The 20,470-nt window shown below is 43.5% G+C and overlaps 1 protein-coding gene across 4 annotated transcripts in view; it reads left to right on the forward strand.

Annotated features, from left to right (window-relative positions):
* Positions 1–20,470, forward strand: part of TNRC18 (trinucleotide repeat containing 18) — a 351,855-nt gene that overhangs the window by 38,365 nt on the left and 293,020 nt on the right. For all 4 annotated transcript variants that reach the window (XM_083153575.1, XM_083153577.1, XM_083153573.1 and 1 more), the window contains 2 exons: positions 7,238–7,363; positions 8,086–9,729. In XM_083153575.1, the coding sequence (XP_083009701.1) occupies positions 7,238–7,363; positions 8,086–9,729 (1,770 nt within the window). The remainder of the gene's footprint in view (positions 1–7,237; positions 7,364–8,085; positions 9,730–20,470) is intronic.

The raw sequence follows: 20,470 nt of genomic DNA on the forward strand, positions 1-20,470 counted from the left end.
CAGTCTATTCCTTTCCCACTGGGTGCACATTGTATATATTTATTTTTATTTATATATTCACATCCACGGAGATGAACGTCACACCATAGGACGCAGGATAAAGAAAATGCTACGAGTATTTACAACATAATAATTACCTTGAATTAGGTATACCCATGCATCATTTTATCTGCCTATTACAAGTGAATATATTGATCATCAGCTAATTATTCATCTTTTCAAATTTCTATACATACTCTTGCGTATATATTGGGGGAGAGAGAAGGATGGAACAACCGAGATACTAGGACGTGGAAGAATCGTAGGAACCATCTAATTTCGGTTGCACCACTGGCACTTAGGGCGGGATGTTCTTACATCCGCAGCCCAGCTCCGCCGTACATCGCCACCCTTCGCATACATAATTATCGCATATGCGATAATTATGGCAAAGGACAGCTCTTGCGTTAAGAGCTGTCCTTTGCGGTGAGTCAGCGGGTCCCATCGGGGCGGCTCCCCCCTCCCTCCCTTACCCAGCACTGTGCTCAGTGTGCTGCTGCAGCTCTGTGCTGCCCGGACACAAGTGAGGGGGGGGGGGTGTCGGTGCGGGGTGGCGGGGGATCGCGTTAGAAGCACATAGGCCTCTATGGGACATTGCCAGATTTTTCTGGCAATTCACCCCGCTACGGTAACCCGGCGGGGATGCTTAGAGCATCCCAAAATGCAGTAAAAACCTAGATAACGGGGTTTTTACAGCATTTTTAGATTAGAGAATCTCCCCCTTTTTTTGCTACAGCCCCGGATCTTCTTTCTTTCTTATCTCGTACCTTGAATATCCTTAAGTGAGTACTGAGAATGCCAAATGTTTTATCCGCAATGCAACAAGCACTAGTGAGCTGATCATTTTAAATATTCTTCACATTGTTCAGCCCCCCCTTGCAAAAAGCTTCATGATATGCTTGTAAAGTGCAAATGCCTCATTGGCAACACACAAACACAAAATTAGGTCTGTACTTCCATTCCTCAGCGATAGCAGATTTATTTTTACTTATAATACAATTAATATAATACAATACATGGAGTTTAACGACAGTATTATTTTTGCAGGTGTGCATACCAGACCTGGTAATCTCTGCCTCCCATCACAGAAGTGGAGAAATGTGAGGTTGAGACCAAACCGCCTGATCAATTTGACATCTTCGATTCAAATGATGGCAGCGAGAAGGGGCACATGAGTGAATTCAAACCAAAACATTTTTAAGCATCTTGTATATAGTGCTATGATACAATGAAGACCTTTTCTGCAATGAGTATCCCTCTACCACCAGCCACATATGATGCACCCGCTAGCCCTTCTTTCCTGCGATGGCTGGCCCTTCCCAATCACCTATAGTGTAATTTACTCAATCTTGTTGAGTACACGTTCCACTGTGCACGGAGACCCCAGTTTTTATGCTTTATACATTTTTGTTATGTTTAATTTGTTTGTAGAAGTTTTCTTGGGGTTTTGCCTTGTTCCAGTACAAATAGAACTTGGTCATAGTACCATACAGTATTTGTGGTTTATGACCTTCATTTTCTTGAAACAATATGGGTCTCAGATTCAGTTTATTCTTCCTTACCCTAGTTATGTCTGTATTACTATTTAGCTCTTTATTGTACTTGTTGAAATGCATGATTGTATACACTGTTGGAAAACAATTTGCTATAAACGCTAGTTGGCATTAAATTGAATCAATGAATCCACTCACAATGAATTTAATAAAAAACTAAAACTAAAAAGTCTTGTGTTTTTCATTGCCCAGTGGCCGAACCATATTTGGGTGGATGGGTGGCAGTTGTGGGCAGCAGGAGCATTTATCCTTGGGGGGCAGCTATATGGGCATACAGTGGTGGGCAGCAGCAACATAAAACATTTAGGGCCACTATATTGGCATACAGTGGTGGGTAGCAGGATATACCACTGGGGTGCAGCTATATGGGCATATAGTGGTAGGTTGCAGCATATACCATTGGTGGCTGGCATGTGAGAGAGAGTCCAGCATTAGATCTCAGCAGCAGCATTGGAGTGGCCTGTACCACCATATAAAATCCATTTTAACATAATGCAAGTACACACTTCACTCTGCTGAACACCAATGTGTATTTTACTCACCCTCAATTTGGGTGGGGGGAGCAGTCTCCATGCTGCATTCCACAACATTGCTCTCCCTAACATTTTTCTCCATCATCTTGCATGTACAGCCAAGAGAGGGCATTGCTAATGACCCATGAGAGAACAAAGGGCCTTATTCTAGTTCACTCTTTCTGACATTCCTTCTTAGATGGACAAAACCATGTGCACTGCAGGGGGGCAGATGTTACTTGTGCAGAGAGAATTAGATTTGGGTGGGGTTTCACTTCAAAGGGAGATCTATATTACAGTGTCAAAATAAAGCAGTCAGTATTTACCCTGCACAGAAACAAAATAACTCACACAAATCTAATTCTATCTGCACATGTTACATCTGCCCCCCTGCAGGGCACATGGTTTTGTCCATCTAAGAAGGATTTTGTCAGAAAGAGTGAACTAGAATAAGGCCCAAGGTACATAGGGCAGGCATGTCCAAACTATGGCCCTCCAGCTGTTGTGAAACTACAATTCCCATCATGCCTTGCCACAGTTTTGCTATTAGGGAATACTAAAACTATGGCAGAGCATGCTGGGATGTGTAGTTTCACAAAAGCTGGAAGGCCACAGTTTGGATATGCCTGACATAGGGCATACACATTAAACAGAATGCACAAAAATATCATAACCAATCCCTGTTATCGTGCATATCATCTATTGCACAGGTTCTCAAAGTCGATCCACAGGACCCCTCACAGAATCACAAGTGAAATAATCCACCTGTGGATCTTTTAAAATGTGTCAGTGAGTAATGAGTGAACCTGTCATATGACCTGGAAAACTTGAACTGTGTGGGAGCCTGAGGACCGAGTTTGAGAACCACTGATCTATTCGATCATCTGAGTTTAATTGGCCTGGTCCTGGTTCCCAAAATACTGGGGAGAAAAGGAGTATGGGTCTGACGTAATTCGGAAACCAGCACCGGGCTCAAACAGCCAGCGGTGTAATGCCACAACTGGGAGACACTTTTTACATAAGGTCCCCCGGCCAAAGCATGGTCACCCTGGTAATCTGATGGTACGTGTATTCTTGCCCATTCAATCTTAATACATTTCAATCTTAATATAATATAACAATAATATTGTTAATGGAGCATATCGTATAGTACAGACATGTCCAAACTATTGCCCTCAAGCTGTTGTGAAACTACACTTCTCAGCATGCCTTGCCATAGTTTTAGCATTCCCTAGAAGCAAACTGCGGCAAGGTATGATGGGACTTGACGTTTCACAACAGCTTGGCATGTCCAAACAGCCATAGTTTGGACATGCCTGGTATAGTGTGTACACACCTTTTAAGAGGATGCTATAATTTTACAGAGCTTGATGTGTATCGGTATCCGGTCAACAGTAAATAAGTCGACCACTGTTGGTCGACAGCTAATAGGCCGACACATGCAAAGGGTCAACATTTCAATGGTTTTCATGTATTTTTTTTTTTTTTTAAACTGACATGTTCTTACTCCAGGATTCATGTGGGCAGAGAAGAATAGAATAGTGTGCCGAGCACAGGGGGGGGAATTTCCCTAGGGATCGTAGTGAGCCATGTGAGGGAACACTGCACACTAATATGGTGTCTATGATGAGAAATGTCGATATACAGTAGGCAACAACACTGGGAAAAACTATGGGGACTGTAGTGCCGACGGGCACAGCGTATATGAAAATGTCTGGCTGCTCTGGCACTAAAATATATAAACTGTGATATTATATTTGATGAGGAAGCAATGTATTATCTGAAATTACACAATTTGCTAAAATATATAATTTCCAAAAGTTACATGCTACTGTATCTCATCAGTTAGAAGTAAAAGCACACTTTTCTCAAACTGTTAAAACTTAGAAAAATGTCTGTGCACATGTGTAGTTGTACAAAGCTACAGATGTGATCTGCTGTATTTGTACGCCTGGTTTAGTACTAGCCATTATCATCACTGCAAATTTGCCCCTACTAATTACAGACCTGATCGCACGGCAAGCATTCAGGTAGACTCTGCCCACTTGAGTGCATCTCCACCTTGCAAATGAATGTGTTCGCTGTGTGAAAAGATGTGTATGGCTGCAAATCTATTTGCAGCCGTGAGAATATGTTCAAACCATTTGTAAGGGGTGTGGGTTGTTAGGTCTTCAACAACTAGGTCGACAAGCACTGGGTCGACAGGCAGCAAGGTCAACATGGGTCTAGGTCGACATGGGTCTAGGTCAACAGGACATTAGGTCAACACAGGCATTAGGTCGACTTGAACAAGGTCGACAGTGAAAATGACAGACACTCCCTCGGCAGCTGCTATAAAAATAGGTGTATCCAGCTTGTTGCTTGTCACACTCCGCATTTTTTTTCTGTCACGCCCAGCGTTTTTCTTGGCACTTCCATGAAATGGCCGGTTACCACCCCCAAACATCTACTTCCTGTCAATCACCTAGCGAATGGTCATTGATAAAAAAAGTTGCAGGATTTTATCACTGGGCAGCCTTGCGCGTGCATAGGATTGGCTATGTGCAGTCTATCGATTATCTCCCCCCCCCCCCCCCCCCACAATGCAAATTTGCATCTGTGCGATCAGGTCTCAATTAACCCCACTATGTACAAAAGATACTGTATATCTCCGAACTGGCATATCTTTCTAAACGGCATGTATGGTATGTAGGAAAAACATATATCATTTCATGCACGGAAATTTTTTTTTCTTACATTTTAATTACTGCTGGTTTAATTCCGTTAATGTATACAAGACACTGAACTAAAGGTTATAATTACCAAACTGCATATATGCAAAACTTCCTTTTTTTTTTTTTAAGAGACTGTCACTACACTGCCACTACACTGCATGATGTATTACATTTTTAAGAAAATTGGCACAATAAACTGCAGGAAATCACACTAAAACACTAATCTGTAAAAACTGCATTTTGTAATACTGCTTTTACATTGCAAACCCTTCCCTAACCTAGTATTTGAAAACATTTCTCAAATGATTCTGAGCAAGCTTATCCCCTTTCACATTGCATGGTAGAGCCAGTTTATTACTGGGTTGATGCCTTTCACACTGAGGGCGTTATTCTGGTTCACATGCAAAGGTACAATCACTCTCTAATGGACAAAACCATGTGCACTGCAGTTGAGGCTGATGTGACATGTGCAGAGAGAGTTAGATTTGGGTGGTGTTTGTACTTCAAACTGATATCTATATTGCAGTATAAAAATAAAGCAGCCAGTATTTACCCTGCACAAAAACAATAAAACACCCAAATCTAACTCTCTCATGCACATGTTACATCAGCCCCACTTGAAGTGCACAGTCCATTAGAGAGTGATTGTGCCTTTGCGAGTGAACCAGAATAATCCCCTGAATCCAGTTCACCTATAGAATACAGAGTAATGTCATTTGTAAAGGACTTTTATGGCTCAAATATTTGTATTTAGCTAAAATATATACCTGTTTGTTGATGTTTATGTACTAAATACCTCCCAACTTTGTAGACAGGCGAAGAGTGACTCCTGTGCGCGGCGGAAATTAGGAGATGTGGCTTAGCCTTGATAGCGTAACCCCAAGAGGCCACGCCTCCGTTTTTGCCACTGAGGGGGCCTGACGAGTGGCTATGTAAGCTGCTGGCCATCCCCCAGCGTCTCTAGTACTGGAATAGACAGGTCTATTCACCAGGAGGGATGCGAGAAGTTCCTGCGGGAAAACGGGACAGATGGGAGGTATTTTAAATGTTTTTATAGATTAGAGAATCCTTCACAGTGCCAGTGATTTTCCTGGTCATTTCTGCTACTTCCTCATCAGTCCATGTTGCTATAATGTATGTTCTGTAGTGTAGAAATATGCCAGCAATGCTTCTCCACTACTTCAAATGCTATATCTCTTGTTTCCTGATTAAGGATTGTGTCATCAGGCAGCCTATTACCTTCTGTGGCACAGTCATGTGTTCAAAATACCAGGTCGGAGGCTTTCACTCTACAAAATGGATTGGCTTTGAACCGCGTAGGATCCTTCTTTTGACACAGTTTGAATTACTGGGTTTTTTGACCTGGTATTTTGGCTATGGAGCTTTCACACTGAACCTAGAACCGGATTGACATGCTTAAAAATTGGCAATATACCGTTTTATAGCTACAGTGTGAAAGGAGTATAAATATACTCCTAGGACTCAGTATATTTCCTATAACCCAGTCAATAATGTAGATACTAGGGAAATGGTTTTGCTACTATAGTTTTCTGATGTAATTCTAGAGTATTTTAAAAGATTTATTTGGTACTTGTGTATTATCACGGCGCCCAACGCATCGCATACTACTAAATAAGGTATGCGATGGCATGCGATTTTCCCATCAAAACGGAAAAATGTACAATTAAATATCGCATCGCATGCCAGCAAATGGCATGCGATGCGATTGCATGTGATTTTTAATTGTACAAGCACCCTGATGGGTGCATACAATGTTAAATGCTCCCAGAATGTTAAATGCCCCCCCATTGTCAACGCGACCCCCACTATGAACGCCAACCCGAAGCGTGGGGAGTGCAACGAGCCCGCGAGGGGCGTCGGTACGCGTCCTCTGACCTTTTCATACCCCACTATCCACGTCGGTGTGGAGTCGAGTTTAGATAATGTGGCGAGCGCAGCGAGCCACCGAGCCCAAAGCGTGGTGAGTGGACGCGGAATACGAGCCCGAAGCGTGGCGAGTGGACGCGGAATACATGTGAAGTCATCCGCGTCCCCGCGTGGGGCTCACCACGCTTCGGGCTCGGTGGCTCGCTGCGCTCGCCACACTATCTAAAATCAACTCCATGCCGACGTGGATAGTGGGGGTATGAATAGGTCGGAGAACACGTACTGCCGCCCCTCGCGGGCTCGCTGCGCTCACCACGCTTCGGGTTGGCATTGATATTGGGGGTTACGTTGACAATGGGGGTGCATTTAACATTGAAAGCACCCATTAGGGTGCTTGTACAATTAAAAATCGTATTGCATCGCATGCGTGTACTAAGATATACATCGTGGGTGCCGTGATAATACACAAGTACCATTAATTTAAAAGATTAACTGATTATATCTTCACTGTTGTTTTATCTGGTTATTTTAGGTTTTTCTCACTTTGGCCGAAGTGTCTATCATTCCTACATTCCAATGAGTCATCTTAATTCTTCTGGTGGTGTTAATCCACTGTTAACGCACATGGGTCCACACAGTTTGATTGAGCCTCAGAAAGGTAAATTTTGCATTTTCACTTGTCTCTACACTAACACAGTGATTTCTCCTCCGGTTCATCATGCTCCAGTCACTTTTTTGTAGAGATGTGTGGGTCGGTTTTTACCTGGATTTACTCGGTTCTCACAGCGAGATCTTATTAGCTATCCAAAACACTTGACAGCCGATAGCCAATCTGAAAAATCCAAAATTGCGATAAATTGTCGATAAGAACCAAGTAAATCACAACCTGCACATCTTTTTTTTGTCCTATGTATTTACTTAGTTTAATAAGAATTAACCTTCCCTTCTAGACTTCCAAAACAGTAAAAGTTAGCTATCTTGGGCCTGAAGATGGCCAGTGGAATAGACACGTCAGATACTCTGTAATACAGTATATAAGCACAATACAAAAGTAAAAAAATAATAATACACAAGTGCAAGCATAAACTTGTGCCTACATTGCTGCAATGTAAACCTTATGCTGTAATTGAAATTAATGTTGCTCTGTATTTGCATATTAATATCTTATTCATGAATAATTTACAAATATATATTTGTTGCCTTATGTTTTCTGTAATTGGCAAAATATAGGGAGATAAACAATTTGGATGTCTCTGAATGAACCAAAATGCTTTCTGGGTTCATGAGATAATTTTAAAACCTTATTATTGTACAACATAAGTGCAAGCAGTTACTAATAATTCATATTTTTAACATATATATATATATTTATTTTTATAGATCGGTTTTCTTTCTCTGGTCAACAATCAACGTATCATCCTCCAACATCAATGTTGAAGGCATCGAGTAATCAGACACAGAGCCCCCACATGCATGAAACTGATCCTGTGTGTCACTCTCGACAGAATTTTAAAGAGCCTTCCAATGATACTCGAGAAAAAGTTTGCAGAAAAGAACTATTAGTTAGTTCTTGCTTACTAGGCATATCAAAAAAGGATAGGCGTATAACAGAGGAGACACAGTCTGGTGATTTAGTTGATCGAGATTTGGACACTAAAGTGGAAAGGGAGAGTAAGAAAAGTGGTCTTCATAGGATACCTAAAATGGGGGAACATCATTCTCCATTTGTATCTGAACTTGTGCCAAACCGCTGGTTGGGAAATGTTGAAACTAAATCCAAACACCCTCTTCAGATATCTCTTCTGAGTAATTGTAATCATGGAGGTAATTTATTAGACAGATCTCATGGCTCAGAAAAGGACAGATGCACCAAAGACCAAAATAGGCATGATGAGAATATTAGGCCTCTGTGCTATACAAGCTCCAATCATGCTAAGTGTAGCGATTCTGTTCCGACATCTTCTCCACAAATGGTTGTGGCCTGCAGCTGTCCATCTTCACAGTCTTCAGATATTTTGTGCAAATTATCCACCACTTCCTCATTGCATACAGAGCCCTTCCACTCTTCCATGTACAGCATCATTCCACAAACCAAGGAGATAAGCAGCGAGCTAAAGATTTTAGCACCAACTGTTATGCCTAATGTTGATGCGCATAACAAACAGGTTTTTTCACAAAGCTGTGAGTTTAAAAGTAAAGTGAACAATTCAGAGGAAAAGGCTGATTTCTTTCCTCCTCATTTTTCCCAGGACTTATCAACAACTGAACCGAAAAGGGTAGAGTTGTCCCGAGAGCAGGGATCTGTAATTTGCTGTAATAATTCTATGAAATGCCTAGATGTATCAGATTCCTCATTTAACACTCCTGGGCATTCCTCTTTGGAGAAAAGGACCTTTGTTTCTAATACTGTTTCAGCTCCTTGCAGGCAAGGAGACCACACCAAAGAAACATGCAAGGTCCCTGGATTGCTAGATTCTCGGCAGCAACATGTAAGCCATTCCTTTGTGAAACTTCCAGAACACAAAGGGAAGCAGATAGAAACTGGTGCTTGTAACACTTCCCAGGTTGCTGTCTTAGCAGCACAACATTCCCAAGTGAACCATGGAAAAGAAGAATCAAAGAACACTTTTGCTGAATCAAAGACTTTTGGTCCTGGTAATACCAGTTCAGAAACTCAACAACCATCTGCCTATTGTGAGCGATCCGCCATGCAGAGTCTTATTAAATACAGTGGGAACTTTGCTAAAGAGACAGATGCTTGGCAAAGCAGTAGCAAGAAAAGTCCTTTCGGGGGACTTGGCAACATGAAGTTGAATGAATCCCAATTTAAAACTGTCAAGGTCCAGAGTTTATCACAACCAGAGATTAAGAAAGATCCAGATAGACCCGGGAGTGCTAAGTCAATTACAAAGGATATCATGGGTTTTCAGGGTGAAGTAGAAGTGCGAAATCCTCCTGTAGGTATTGCTGTGGCTGTTGCTCGGCAAAAGGACAGTACTGGAAGTAAAATGATATCCTCTAAAGGTAAGACAATTTAATGTTCCAAACTACATTTATGATTGTAGTCTGATTTTTAGGAAGTGATTACTACAGTATGCTGTTATTCATCGGATGCTTGTTGAGATCTTTTGAATAATTTACTGTGTATGTGTAATACTCAGTTAAGTTTCACAGTAGGTTTCTGGGTATTGGTAAGTATGGGAGCCTTGTGTGTCTCAGGAGTGATGAAGAACTACTGTATGCTATTTCAGGTGTTGCAACCAGCTCTTTGGGAATTCATTTTGTAGTATCTATGTATTTCCTCACCTGACTGAGTGCCAGATGTATCAAGCTTCCAACAGTGAAAAATGGAAAGTAATAGACATCTAGCCAATCAGGTTCATCTGTCAGTTTACAGGCTGGGTTTGAAAAATGATAGTGGGGAGCTTATTGACTGGTTGTTTATCACTCTCCATTTTAATCACTTTTAAGCTTGATACATCTGGCCCTGAATACAGAAATTCTGGCTGTGCGGTTGGTGAGATGTGTCTTAGCTGTACTTTGGTCATTTATTTGTTTGTGCCATGTCGTGCAATGGAATGTATTATTTATTTTTGCTGGGAGGCCAACCTCATTTTAATGTTTTTTTTTTTTTTTTTATTCTTTATTTCATTTTATTACATTATACATTAAACATACAAAAGATAACAATAAAAAACCGATGCTATTACTTCCCAAGATACAATATTATGTTAAAAAGATCATTACATACATTTATGTTAAGAATATTATATATGCAATCACTCTCACTAATTCCCTACCCGTTGCCAATGCCCATCAGATGTATAAGCCCTTGCAGTGGAACCTGTCTATCCAAGTGCTCCCCGGGATGCAGGCTTGCTTAGGTGCAGTCCAGTCTTATTATTGCAGTTGGAAGAGAAAAAAAAAAAAGGAGGGGAAAAACCCGAAGGGTACTCCTAGCTCCATAATACTACTATGTGTACATGTGTTAGTGTTTTAAAGATTAATATCTACTTATCTTGTGGCCTATACAAATAATTTATGTCTACATATAGTGTTACTTTAATGCTTGTTTATTACTTCTTACTTTTATATATCTATAAACAGCTCTTAGTGCGAAGTGTTTATGAAATAACTACTTTTATTTTAGTGTTTTCCTGTGTATATATAATCTAAAAAGTTTATGTTCACAAGTGTAACTATGTGTATATGTTGTATTTATATAGAGTGATGCTTTGTACATTTATATCTAATTACAATATAATCTATAAAAGAGAGAAAAAAAAAAAAAAAAATTCTTCCATTGCACCATTGCACTTTACAAGCCCCCATCCACACAGGGATCGTACATTGTTGAGTGGCACCATGGATCCCATTTGGTGTGGTATTTGGCCATGGCTTTCTGCTCTTTATACATAAATTTCTCATGTCTATGCACTTCATTAACCAGTGCTCTCCACTGCATTAGTTCAGGGCTCTTAGCTGAGAACCACACTCGAGCTATCAATACTTTCGCTAGAGTGCATAGGCACATAAGGCAGGAGTATATGTCCCTAGAGCATAAGTCCCGCACCCCAGTTCCAAACATACAGACTCTTGGGCTGAATTGTACACTGATGGGAACAATATGTTCAATGTAACACCATACTTTCCTCCAAAAGCGCTGTATCGCTGGGCATTCCCAGAGTAGGTGCCAGAACCCTGCTTTATCCACCCCGCATCTTGTCAGTTATCATCAGTTCGTAATTTATGTTGATGCATTCTTGCCGGTGACCAATAAACCCTATGTAAAATGAAGAAGTGAATTTGTTGAAACCTAACGTTTGCAGTGGCAGTTTTTATCGAGGCCTTTGCTTGATCCCATTGTTCTACTGTGAGGGGGCCTAGATCCTGTTCCCATTTCTCCTTCAAGTGGTCTAGTTGATCCTCCTGACCGCTGTTGTTGATATTGGCGTACAAATGAGATATCTGTCCTCTATTGGGTAAGCTACTCAGCTTCGCCTTTATTGGGGACACGTAGATTTCCAACGTGGTCCCCCCAAATTGTTCAGTAATGGCATGCCTCAGCTGTAAATATCTATAAAAATCCTTATTTGATATATCCCATTCTCTTTGGAGCTGTTCAAATGTTTTTAAATTGCCTTCGTTGTACAATTGAACTACATTAATGATCCCCCTATTTTTCCACATATTATCTCTGGAGATCTTTTGTAGTTCAGGGTAGTTGTTATTATTCCAGAGAGGCGAATCCCTTTCTATACCCCTACAATTATATAAAACATGCACTTGTCTCCAAATCAAAATTGCTTGGCGAAGTATCGCTGGAAGTCTGCTTATCTTATCCCCTAAGAGTAGCAGTTGTAGGGGCAAATTTATCTGAGGGCATTGCTCCCTCACAAAGGCCTGCAGGGTATGGTCCCCATTGATAACCCAAACCCTCAGGTTTGCTAGCTGTGAAGCTAAGTAGTAGTTTCTAAAGTCTGAAAGAGATAGTCCTCCCTGCTCCTTTTGTCGACATAAGGTTTTTAGTGCGATCCGGAGGGGGCTATTCTTCCAGACGAACGAGACCACTATAGAGTTAATAGATGAAAATACCTTTTTTGGGATATAAACTGGCGAGTTCTTGCAAATGTACAGGTATTTCGGCTGAATTATCATCTTTAGCATATTTATGCGGCCTGTAGCAGATATAGGGAGTCTCTTCCAAACATTGGACCTGGACCTAAATTCTTCCGTAATAGGGTCAACATTAAGTGATATGAATTCACCCATATTCGGGGTAGCCCATATCCCAAGATATTTAAATTTAAGGGACCATTTTAATTGATAATTGTTTTGATGAGCTAAAGGGATCAGCCCCGAAAGGGGAGTTATGTTGGATTTTTCCCAGTTTATTTTAAGTCCCGAATATAATCTGAACTTATTCACCACCCTCCATAATGTCTGCAGAGACTCATCTGCATCTGCCAGGAATAGAAGCGTATCATCCGCATAGAGGGCTATTTTGTCCTCATGATACATTATTTTGATCCCTTTTATCTGGGTGTTTGAGCGTATCAGGGAGGCTAGGGGCTCTATTGCTATTGCGAACAGGGTCGGTGATAGGGGACAGCCCTGTCTGGTTCCTCTGCAGAGCTTAAAATTATCTGAACAGAATCCATTAACAGAGATTTTAGCTGTTGGTGTATCATATAGTAGTTTTAACCAGGCAACAAATCTCAGCCCAAATGCGTATCTCTCCAGGACAGCCCAGAGGTATTGCCACTCTACGGTGTCGAAGGCCATTGCTGCGTCAAGAGACACAACAAAGGATTCCGAGACCTTACCCTGTTCCCTCTGCAGGTGATAAAACAATCTACGGAGATTATGACTAGTAGAGCACCCTGGCATAAACCCCGTTTGATCCGGGTGTATTATTAGATTTATTATAGAGTTTAAATGCAAGAATTTTGGCCATTACTTTAACATCGGTGTTTAACAAAGATATCAGCCTGTATGATTCAGGGAGAAGTTTATCCTTGTCTTTTTTCGGTATCACTATTATTGTAGTAGTGAGTTAAACAAGTCCTTTAAGTAAGGCACAAAAAAATCTGCATATTGCTTATATACCTCTATCGGGATCCCATCACAACCTGGAGTTTTAGACGCTGGAAGGGACGAAATTGCATTCGCCACTTCTTGTAGCGTAAAGGGTGCTTCTAGTTTTACAGCTTCCTCCCCTGTTAGTGATCGCAAATGTACTTGGCTTAGATAACCCTGCATTTCCCCGTCTGTTCGTACACCCCGGAATTCATATAAGTCTTTATAATAAGTAGCAAAGACCCCCACTATCTCTTTACCACTGTAGTATGTTTCGCCACTAGGTTTCATTATTTCTGTTACTGTTTCCTGATTGTGTGAGGCCTTAGACAGAAAGGCCAATTGTTTACCTCCCATTTCTGACAGATAATATTGTTGATGCCTAGAGAACATTAACTTCCTTTTTGTTTTGCTGTATAAATAATCTGCCCATTCTTCCTGGGCTTTCAGCATACTCCCTCTATCGCTAATTAATTGGGAGCTAATATATTCCAGCTCCATCCGCCGGGCTGTGTCTTCTAACTCACGCTCTCTGGTTTTACTAGACTTCTTTACTTCATTAATTTTTTTTATAAATGTCCCTCGTATTACTGCTTTGAAAGCATCGTGACGTATACCAACATTTTCGTAACCTGCATTATTTACCAAGTATTCCTGCCAGGGCTCAACCACCTCCTTGCTTTCCCCTAACACCTTAAGCCAGTAGGGATTTAGTTTCCACGTACCCAAACCTTTATCTGGACAAATATCAAGTACCAAAATGACAGGGGAGTGGTCCGATATACCTCTTGATAGGTACTCTATATTTTTGATTACTGGAGCTAGACCTTGAGAAATCAAGATCATATCGATCCTTGATAAAGTATTGTGGGTTGCCGAGAAGCAGGAGTATTGGGAGGTACAAGGGTTTCTCACTCTCCATATATCTATAAAACCAAGTTCCCCTGTCATTTTGGAAAAGGAGGTTGGTTCTGGATTAACTGTTCTTAGCCTTGAGTTGGCAGATTGTCTCCATCTGTCAAGATCTAAATTCATGACGTTGTTGAAGTCACCCATACAAATGGTTGGTATATCAGGGTCTGTGGAAATGTACAGGGCTGCCTTCCGCAAAATTTCATTATTGTATGGGAGAGGTATATATACTGCAATGATAAAGAAGAGTTGTTGATAGATTTTTGCTTTTAGGAAAATATATCTACCATAGGGGTCTATTTCGCTCTGCACTAGCTCAAATTGTATCCCCTTCCTAATCAAGACTGTAACCCCCCGAGCCCACTGAGTAAATGTGGAATGGATCGTCTTTGCGACCCACATCTTCTTTAATACCTGTGTCCTATCGTCAGTTAGATGAGTTTCTGTCAAACAGATAATATCTGCTTCATATTTCTTGAGTTGTGACAACACCAGTGATCTTTTGATTCTTTCATTTAATCCACGGACATTCCAACATAGGCAGCTTAGGCCAGGGCTTGACAAATTTATTAAAAATCTAGGAGCCTGGATGAAAATGTAGGAGCCAGAAAAAAAATAGTGACAGTGTGCGCCAAAAAGTAACACCATAATGCCTATTGCACATGTCACATACCCATTACACATACCCACATGCCACAATGCCTATTACACATTGTGCCACACACCGAAAAACCTTTTGCATACTATACCACACACAATAATGCTCATTACATATACCACACACCGTAACGCCCATTACCCAGTAAACCAAACACCGTAATGCCCATTACATATAATACCACACGCCGTAATGTCCATGGCCAGGGGCGTAACTAAAAGAAAGGGTGTCTGGGAGAGAGAGGCAGCATCAGGGAGGGAGAGAAAGAGAGTGTCAGAGAGCAAGAGAGTCAGGGAGAGATAGGGGTAGAAAAAGGAGAGTGAGCAGGAGAGACATTGCCAGGACAGTCAGGTAGGATGGATGGATAGAGGTACAGTACAGATTGAGAAAATGGTTGGAATGAGCACCATATGCTGCATCTATGAATGTATGGATGGACTGGGGCAAAGATGGACAAATGGGCAGACAGTATGGGGGGATCACACAGGTGAGGCAGACTGGCACTAGAGGGGGTGCAAGCCACACAGGTGGGGCAGGCTGGCACTTGCAGGCCACACAGGTGGGGCAAGTTGACACTTGCAGGGGGGTGTAGGCCACACAGGTGGGACAGGCTGGCACTTGCAGAAGGATGCAGGCCACACAGGTAGGACAGGCTGGCACGTGCAGGGGGTGCAGGCCACACAGGTGGGGCAGGCTGGCACTTGCAGGGGGTGCAGGCCACAAAGGTGGGGCAGGCTGGCACGTGCAGGGGGTGCAGGCCACACAGGTGGGGCAGGCTGGCACTTGCAGGGGGGTGCAGGCTACACAGGTGGGGCAGGCTGGCAATTGCAGGGGGGTGCAGGCTACACAGGTGGGGCAGGCCCACACAGGGGGGGGGGATGACATATGTATGCTGGTGGTTAGGGCAAAACATGACACAAGAGGTAGTGAGCATTAGCCCGCCCCCCATATCCCCTTCCCTATCCCCTTGGGGTTACATACTTTTCCAGGGGTTAACATTCTCTGCAGGGGTTAACATGTGCTTACACGGGGCATAGAGGAGGCACCGAGTTCTTTAGCAGCAGCTGCCGCACTGAAGTGGTCGACGGTGCGCTGCCGCTGCTGACTTCCTGCAGACTCTGTGCGCTGCCGCTGGTGGTCCCTTAGGAGGGGGGAGGGTTGGACACCCTGTCCGCGCTGCTAACTTCCAGCAGGTGGGGTACGGGGTTGGGCTCCACTCAGTGCGCTGCCGCTGGTCCTTGAGGGGGGAGTCGGGCACCCACCAGCCCGCGCTCCTGACTTCCAGGGGACGGGGGCGGGTGCCGCTCAGTGCGCTGCTGCTGTTCCCTGAGGGGGGGTCGGGCACCCAGCCCGCGCTGCTGACTTCCAGGGGACGGAGGCGGGCGCCGCTCAGTGCGCTGCTGCTGTTCCCTGAGGGGGGGTCGGGCACCCAGCCCGCGCTGCTGACTTCCAGGGGACGGGGGCGGGCGCCGCTCAGTGCGCTGCCGCTGTTCCCTGAGGGGGGGTCGGGCACCCAGCCCGAGCTGCTGATTTCCAGGGGACGGGGGCGGGTGCCGCTCAGTGTGCTGCCGCTGTTCCCTGAGGGGGGGTCGGGCACCCAGCTCGCGCTGCTGACTTCCAGGGGGCGGGCACTGCTCAGTGCGCTGCCGCTGGTCCCTTGGGAGGGGGAGAGGGGGGTCATGCACCCTGGCCGCTCTGCTGACCTCCAGCAGGTGGGGGCTAGGAAACGCTGCCACTGACCTGCCCAGACCAGATTCTGCTTCCTCTCTCCCAAAAAATCTGGTCGCCAGGAAGCAGAATCTGGTCGCCATGGCGACCTGGCGACCGGTATTTGTCGAGCCCTGGCTTAGGCCCTTTTTACTTATTTTGTTTTGACCCAGTCTTGCCATATCTGCTTTTTAGTCTAGTTTTAGATAGCAGTAGGTTACAGCCCATTATCACATTAATACCATAGTGCACAAGTAAAGAGGAAAGAGTAAATGCATTCTTAAACGTACCAGAGAAAGCAGAACAGCATTTATGGAAGGCGTCCCAGATGGTGCCAGGAGGTGGCATAAAAATCTGCCACCGTGCTTCCTCCTAACACCATGGAGGTTTACATAGCCAAACACTAGCAGGGCATAAATTCTTAATCTGCTAGCCAGGCCTTGAACAGGACTGGGTAGCAGTAAACCCAAGCATGTCAACATATTACAGCAACAATCTACATAATTATATTTAACTATAGCATCGATAATTAACAACAAATACATACACCCATTCCCCCTTCCCCCCTCTCCCCGTATAACCTCTAGAGCTAGGGCATACCTTTTACCCTTAAAAAAGAGAAGACAACAAAGAGATACAACAAAAAAAAAACACTTTTTACAAAGAAGTTTTTTGTTCACAAGGGTGCGCTCCCAGGTGGGCAACAGATATATCAGAGATATAGAGGAGGTTTTCCCACAAGCCCTCCGGTGAAAAGATTCAAGAAACAAATAGATATATATCTCCAACACTTTAGTGCACCAAAACCTTTCACATGTGTTATATGAAAAAAACGGTCTTATCTTGTTTCAATCGATTGTGTCTCACTTCCCTTCTTCCTGATCCAGAACACACCTACACCACATAACGAAACCCACAATACTTATTTTTTTAACCCCCAAGGGTGCAGATATCTTTCCCCTCATATGGGGAAGCCTATCCACAGCTTCTTGTAGCAGCTAGAGGGCTCCCACTTTAAGCTAGGTTTCTTGTTCCCTATGGCAAAGAAAAAGAGGAGAAAAAAAACAAAAACACCAGAAGAAGGGGGGGAAGGGGGGGAGGGGGAGAACAGGGAGAGAGATATAAGGAGTTAACAGGGCATAGCCCGAGTCACACAATCAAATTTTTGCATTATTTTGTGCCAGGCTGGTTGTCCAGCCAGTCAGTTGCTTCTTTAGGGTTCATGAAAAAATTAGTAGTGTTCTCAAAAATGACTCTCAGGCGTGCTGGGTAGAGAATTGAGTATTGAATATTTCTCTCCCTCAGCCTCCGCCTGACATGGGTAAAGTTTGCTCGCTCCTTTTGCACTTCAGGTGCAAAGTCTGGGTAGAATGAGACTGGTTGAGAGTCATAAAGTATTGGGCCTTTTGTTCTTGCCAAATGAAGTATTGTGTCTCTGTCCCTGTAGTGCAGCAGCCTGAATATAAATGTGCGTGGAGGAGCTCCAGGTTTTAGGGGTTGTGAAGGCACCCTATGGGCTCGCTCCACTGTAAACTGTTGCGTAAATACTTCTTTTGTGAACAGTCGTGTAAGCCAGTCCTCAATAAACTTTACAGCGTTGGGGCCCTCAGTCTGCTCTGGGAGACCAATCAAGCGAATGTTGTTGCGTCTGTTTCTTCCTTCCATCTCCGTCATTTTAGTTTTAATCAGATTTACTTGTGTCGCCAGTTCCTCAATTTTTTTCACCAGCGGTAGAGAGACGTCTTCTAATTGAGATATACGCTGTTCTATTTCTTTTACTCTATCGCGGATTTTCTGTACATCTTGCCTGAGGAGGGAGACATCAATTTGCACTTGGTCAATCTTTTCAGTTACTCTTTGGTCTGAGTCTGTTATTGCCTTTAATATCTGCTGAGTAGACTGAGTAGATTCGCTTATAGATGTCTCCATATCTGCAGCTGAAGATGGTGAACTCGGTACGCACCGCGTATTTGATTTAGATGCGTGTGCTGACTTGTATTTTTCAAGTTTTGCCGCAACAGCTGCAGCTTGCGTAGTTTTACCCATTGCAGCTGGGAGTCTTAACTTCATGCACTATACCAAAGGGGAAAAAAAAGGGGGGGGGGGAGAGAAAAAATAGCAAAAAAAGGGAAGGGAGTTTATCTTTGTTTCTTCTTTTCTGTGTTGCACTGCTTGCACCAGTTATTATGTCAACGCAATTTTTGAGCTCTATGCAAGCCACACCGAACAAAAATGGAAAGAGAGGGGCAATTTTTCTCTTGACTTATAGCAATTTATAACACTTAGGGCCTCTCTTAGATATTATTCTTCTAGCAGCTGTTGATTAACAGGCGCCCCAATTCTCCTGGGCACTATTACACAGTTTAAGGTAATTTTTAGCGCTCTTTACACTTGCGGCCTGTATAAGATATAGTCCTTACAGCACTTTTAGAAAATGTGTGTGTGGACACTTCTTTTGGCTCTCAGCAACCCAATCTCAGCAGGTGTACATAGGGGGATAATTTGTATACCTTGGCTTACTATATTGCACTTTTTCCAATGGCCACAGTGTCAGAGCCAAGCACCGATTTTATAGAAGCTCTTAGCAGGTTAGATACATACAGGAGGAGAGAAGCAGTTTAGCCGCTGCAGTCATGCAGATTTATGATGGAGTTTTATATCACGCTTCCCCTGGCATTCGGCCTTTGCCAATGGCTTCCCCTGTAAATGCAGACAACCCCTTCGCCCACAACCTTAGGTCTCCATCTGCATTCTCTCAAACAGCATAAAACTGACCTGGGCTTGATATCGGGCACAGTACAGTATTAAATGATGCGTCCTACCAGGTACACCGAGTTTAGCGTGTAGTTTGCTGGTTGAGTCCTTTACCGACTGCGTGAACCTTTTTTCATGGGTCGAGGGTCCATACACACTGCCTCTGCTCCGATGGCGTCTGGCGTCTGCCGCTGACCACACTCTGCCGCCGGCTGGGGATTCTCGTGTGCTGAGCGGGGAGACTGATTAACTTAGCGTGGCTGCATGCGTCAGAGAGAGCGACGGGTCATCCGCATCAAAGCGCGGCTCGTATATCTCGCTCGGCCTCGATGTTACCAGACTCTCCCTTGCTGCTAGTGCTGCAGTACCTCCAGTGCCGCCCGGTAACACAGACACATTGGATATCAGGTATCCCTTACGGTCAGGATTTTATCAAGCCATAGGGAGCCTTGTGGAGGTCAGGATTAATGCCGTGGGAGCAGCAGCTTAGCTCACCGCTGCCGCCTCAGTGCTACATCCGGCCACGCCCCCCTCAAACATGCCAACCTCATTTTAATGGTTACCTAAGTTACAGCCTACATTACCTTGAGAGGATATTGTAGACAGGATGCACTAAATGGAAAATGCAGTAAAATCCCTGTTTTCTGTGTTTTTTACCACATTTCTGAATGCACCAAAGTCCTGCTGCCGGGGCTCCGTCGCGGAGGATAATGCCAGCAAAAGGCTTTACCCTCTAGAAGGCTATTGGCTTCACTTCACAGCACTGTCAGAGGGATCTATCATGGATCCCTCCCAGCATGCCCAGCAGCTGGTGCCATCAATCTGAGCACGCACAGAGGGATTCCCGGGTTGCATACTTGGAAATCCACCGACAGAGCTGCATCTCAAAGGAAAGCTGTTATTGGAAGAGCTGTCCTTTGCGTTAATGATCACATATGTTAGTGCATATGTGATTATTAAGAAGGAGAAGCCCAGCATTGTTTGGTATTGCTTTTCAGATTAGTATAAAGGGAGGGGGATCTTGGACAGCAAACCTTAATTACAAAAATAATGAGAGGTGCAAATTCTGAGAGTTGTAGTTCCACACACAAAGAAAATATAATAGTGCTGTATAGTACCTAACATTGCCAATTTAGAATATTTTTTATTAACTCT

The sequence above is a fragment of the Crinia signifera genome, chromosome 7 (assembly GCF_055691185.1).
Source record: "Crinia signifera chromosome 7, ASM5569118v1, whole genome shotgun sequence".
Classification (NCBI taxonomy): Eukaryota; Metazoa; Chordata; class Amphibia; order Anura; family Myobatrachidae; genus Crinia; species Crinia signifera.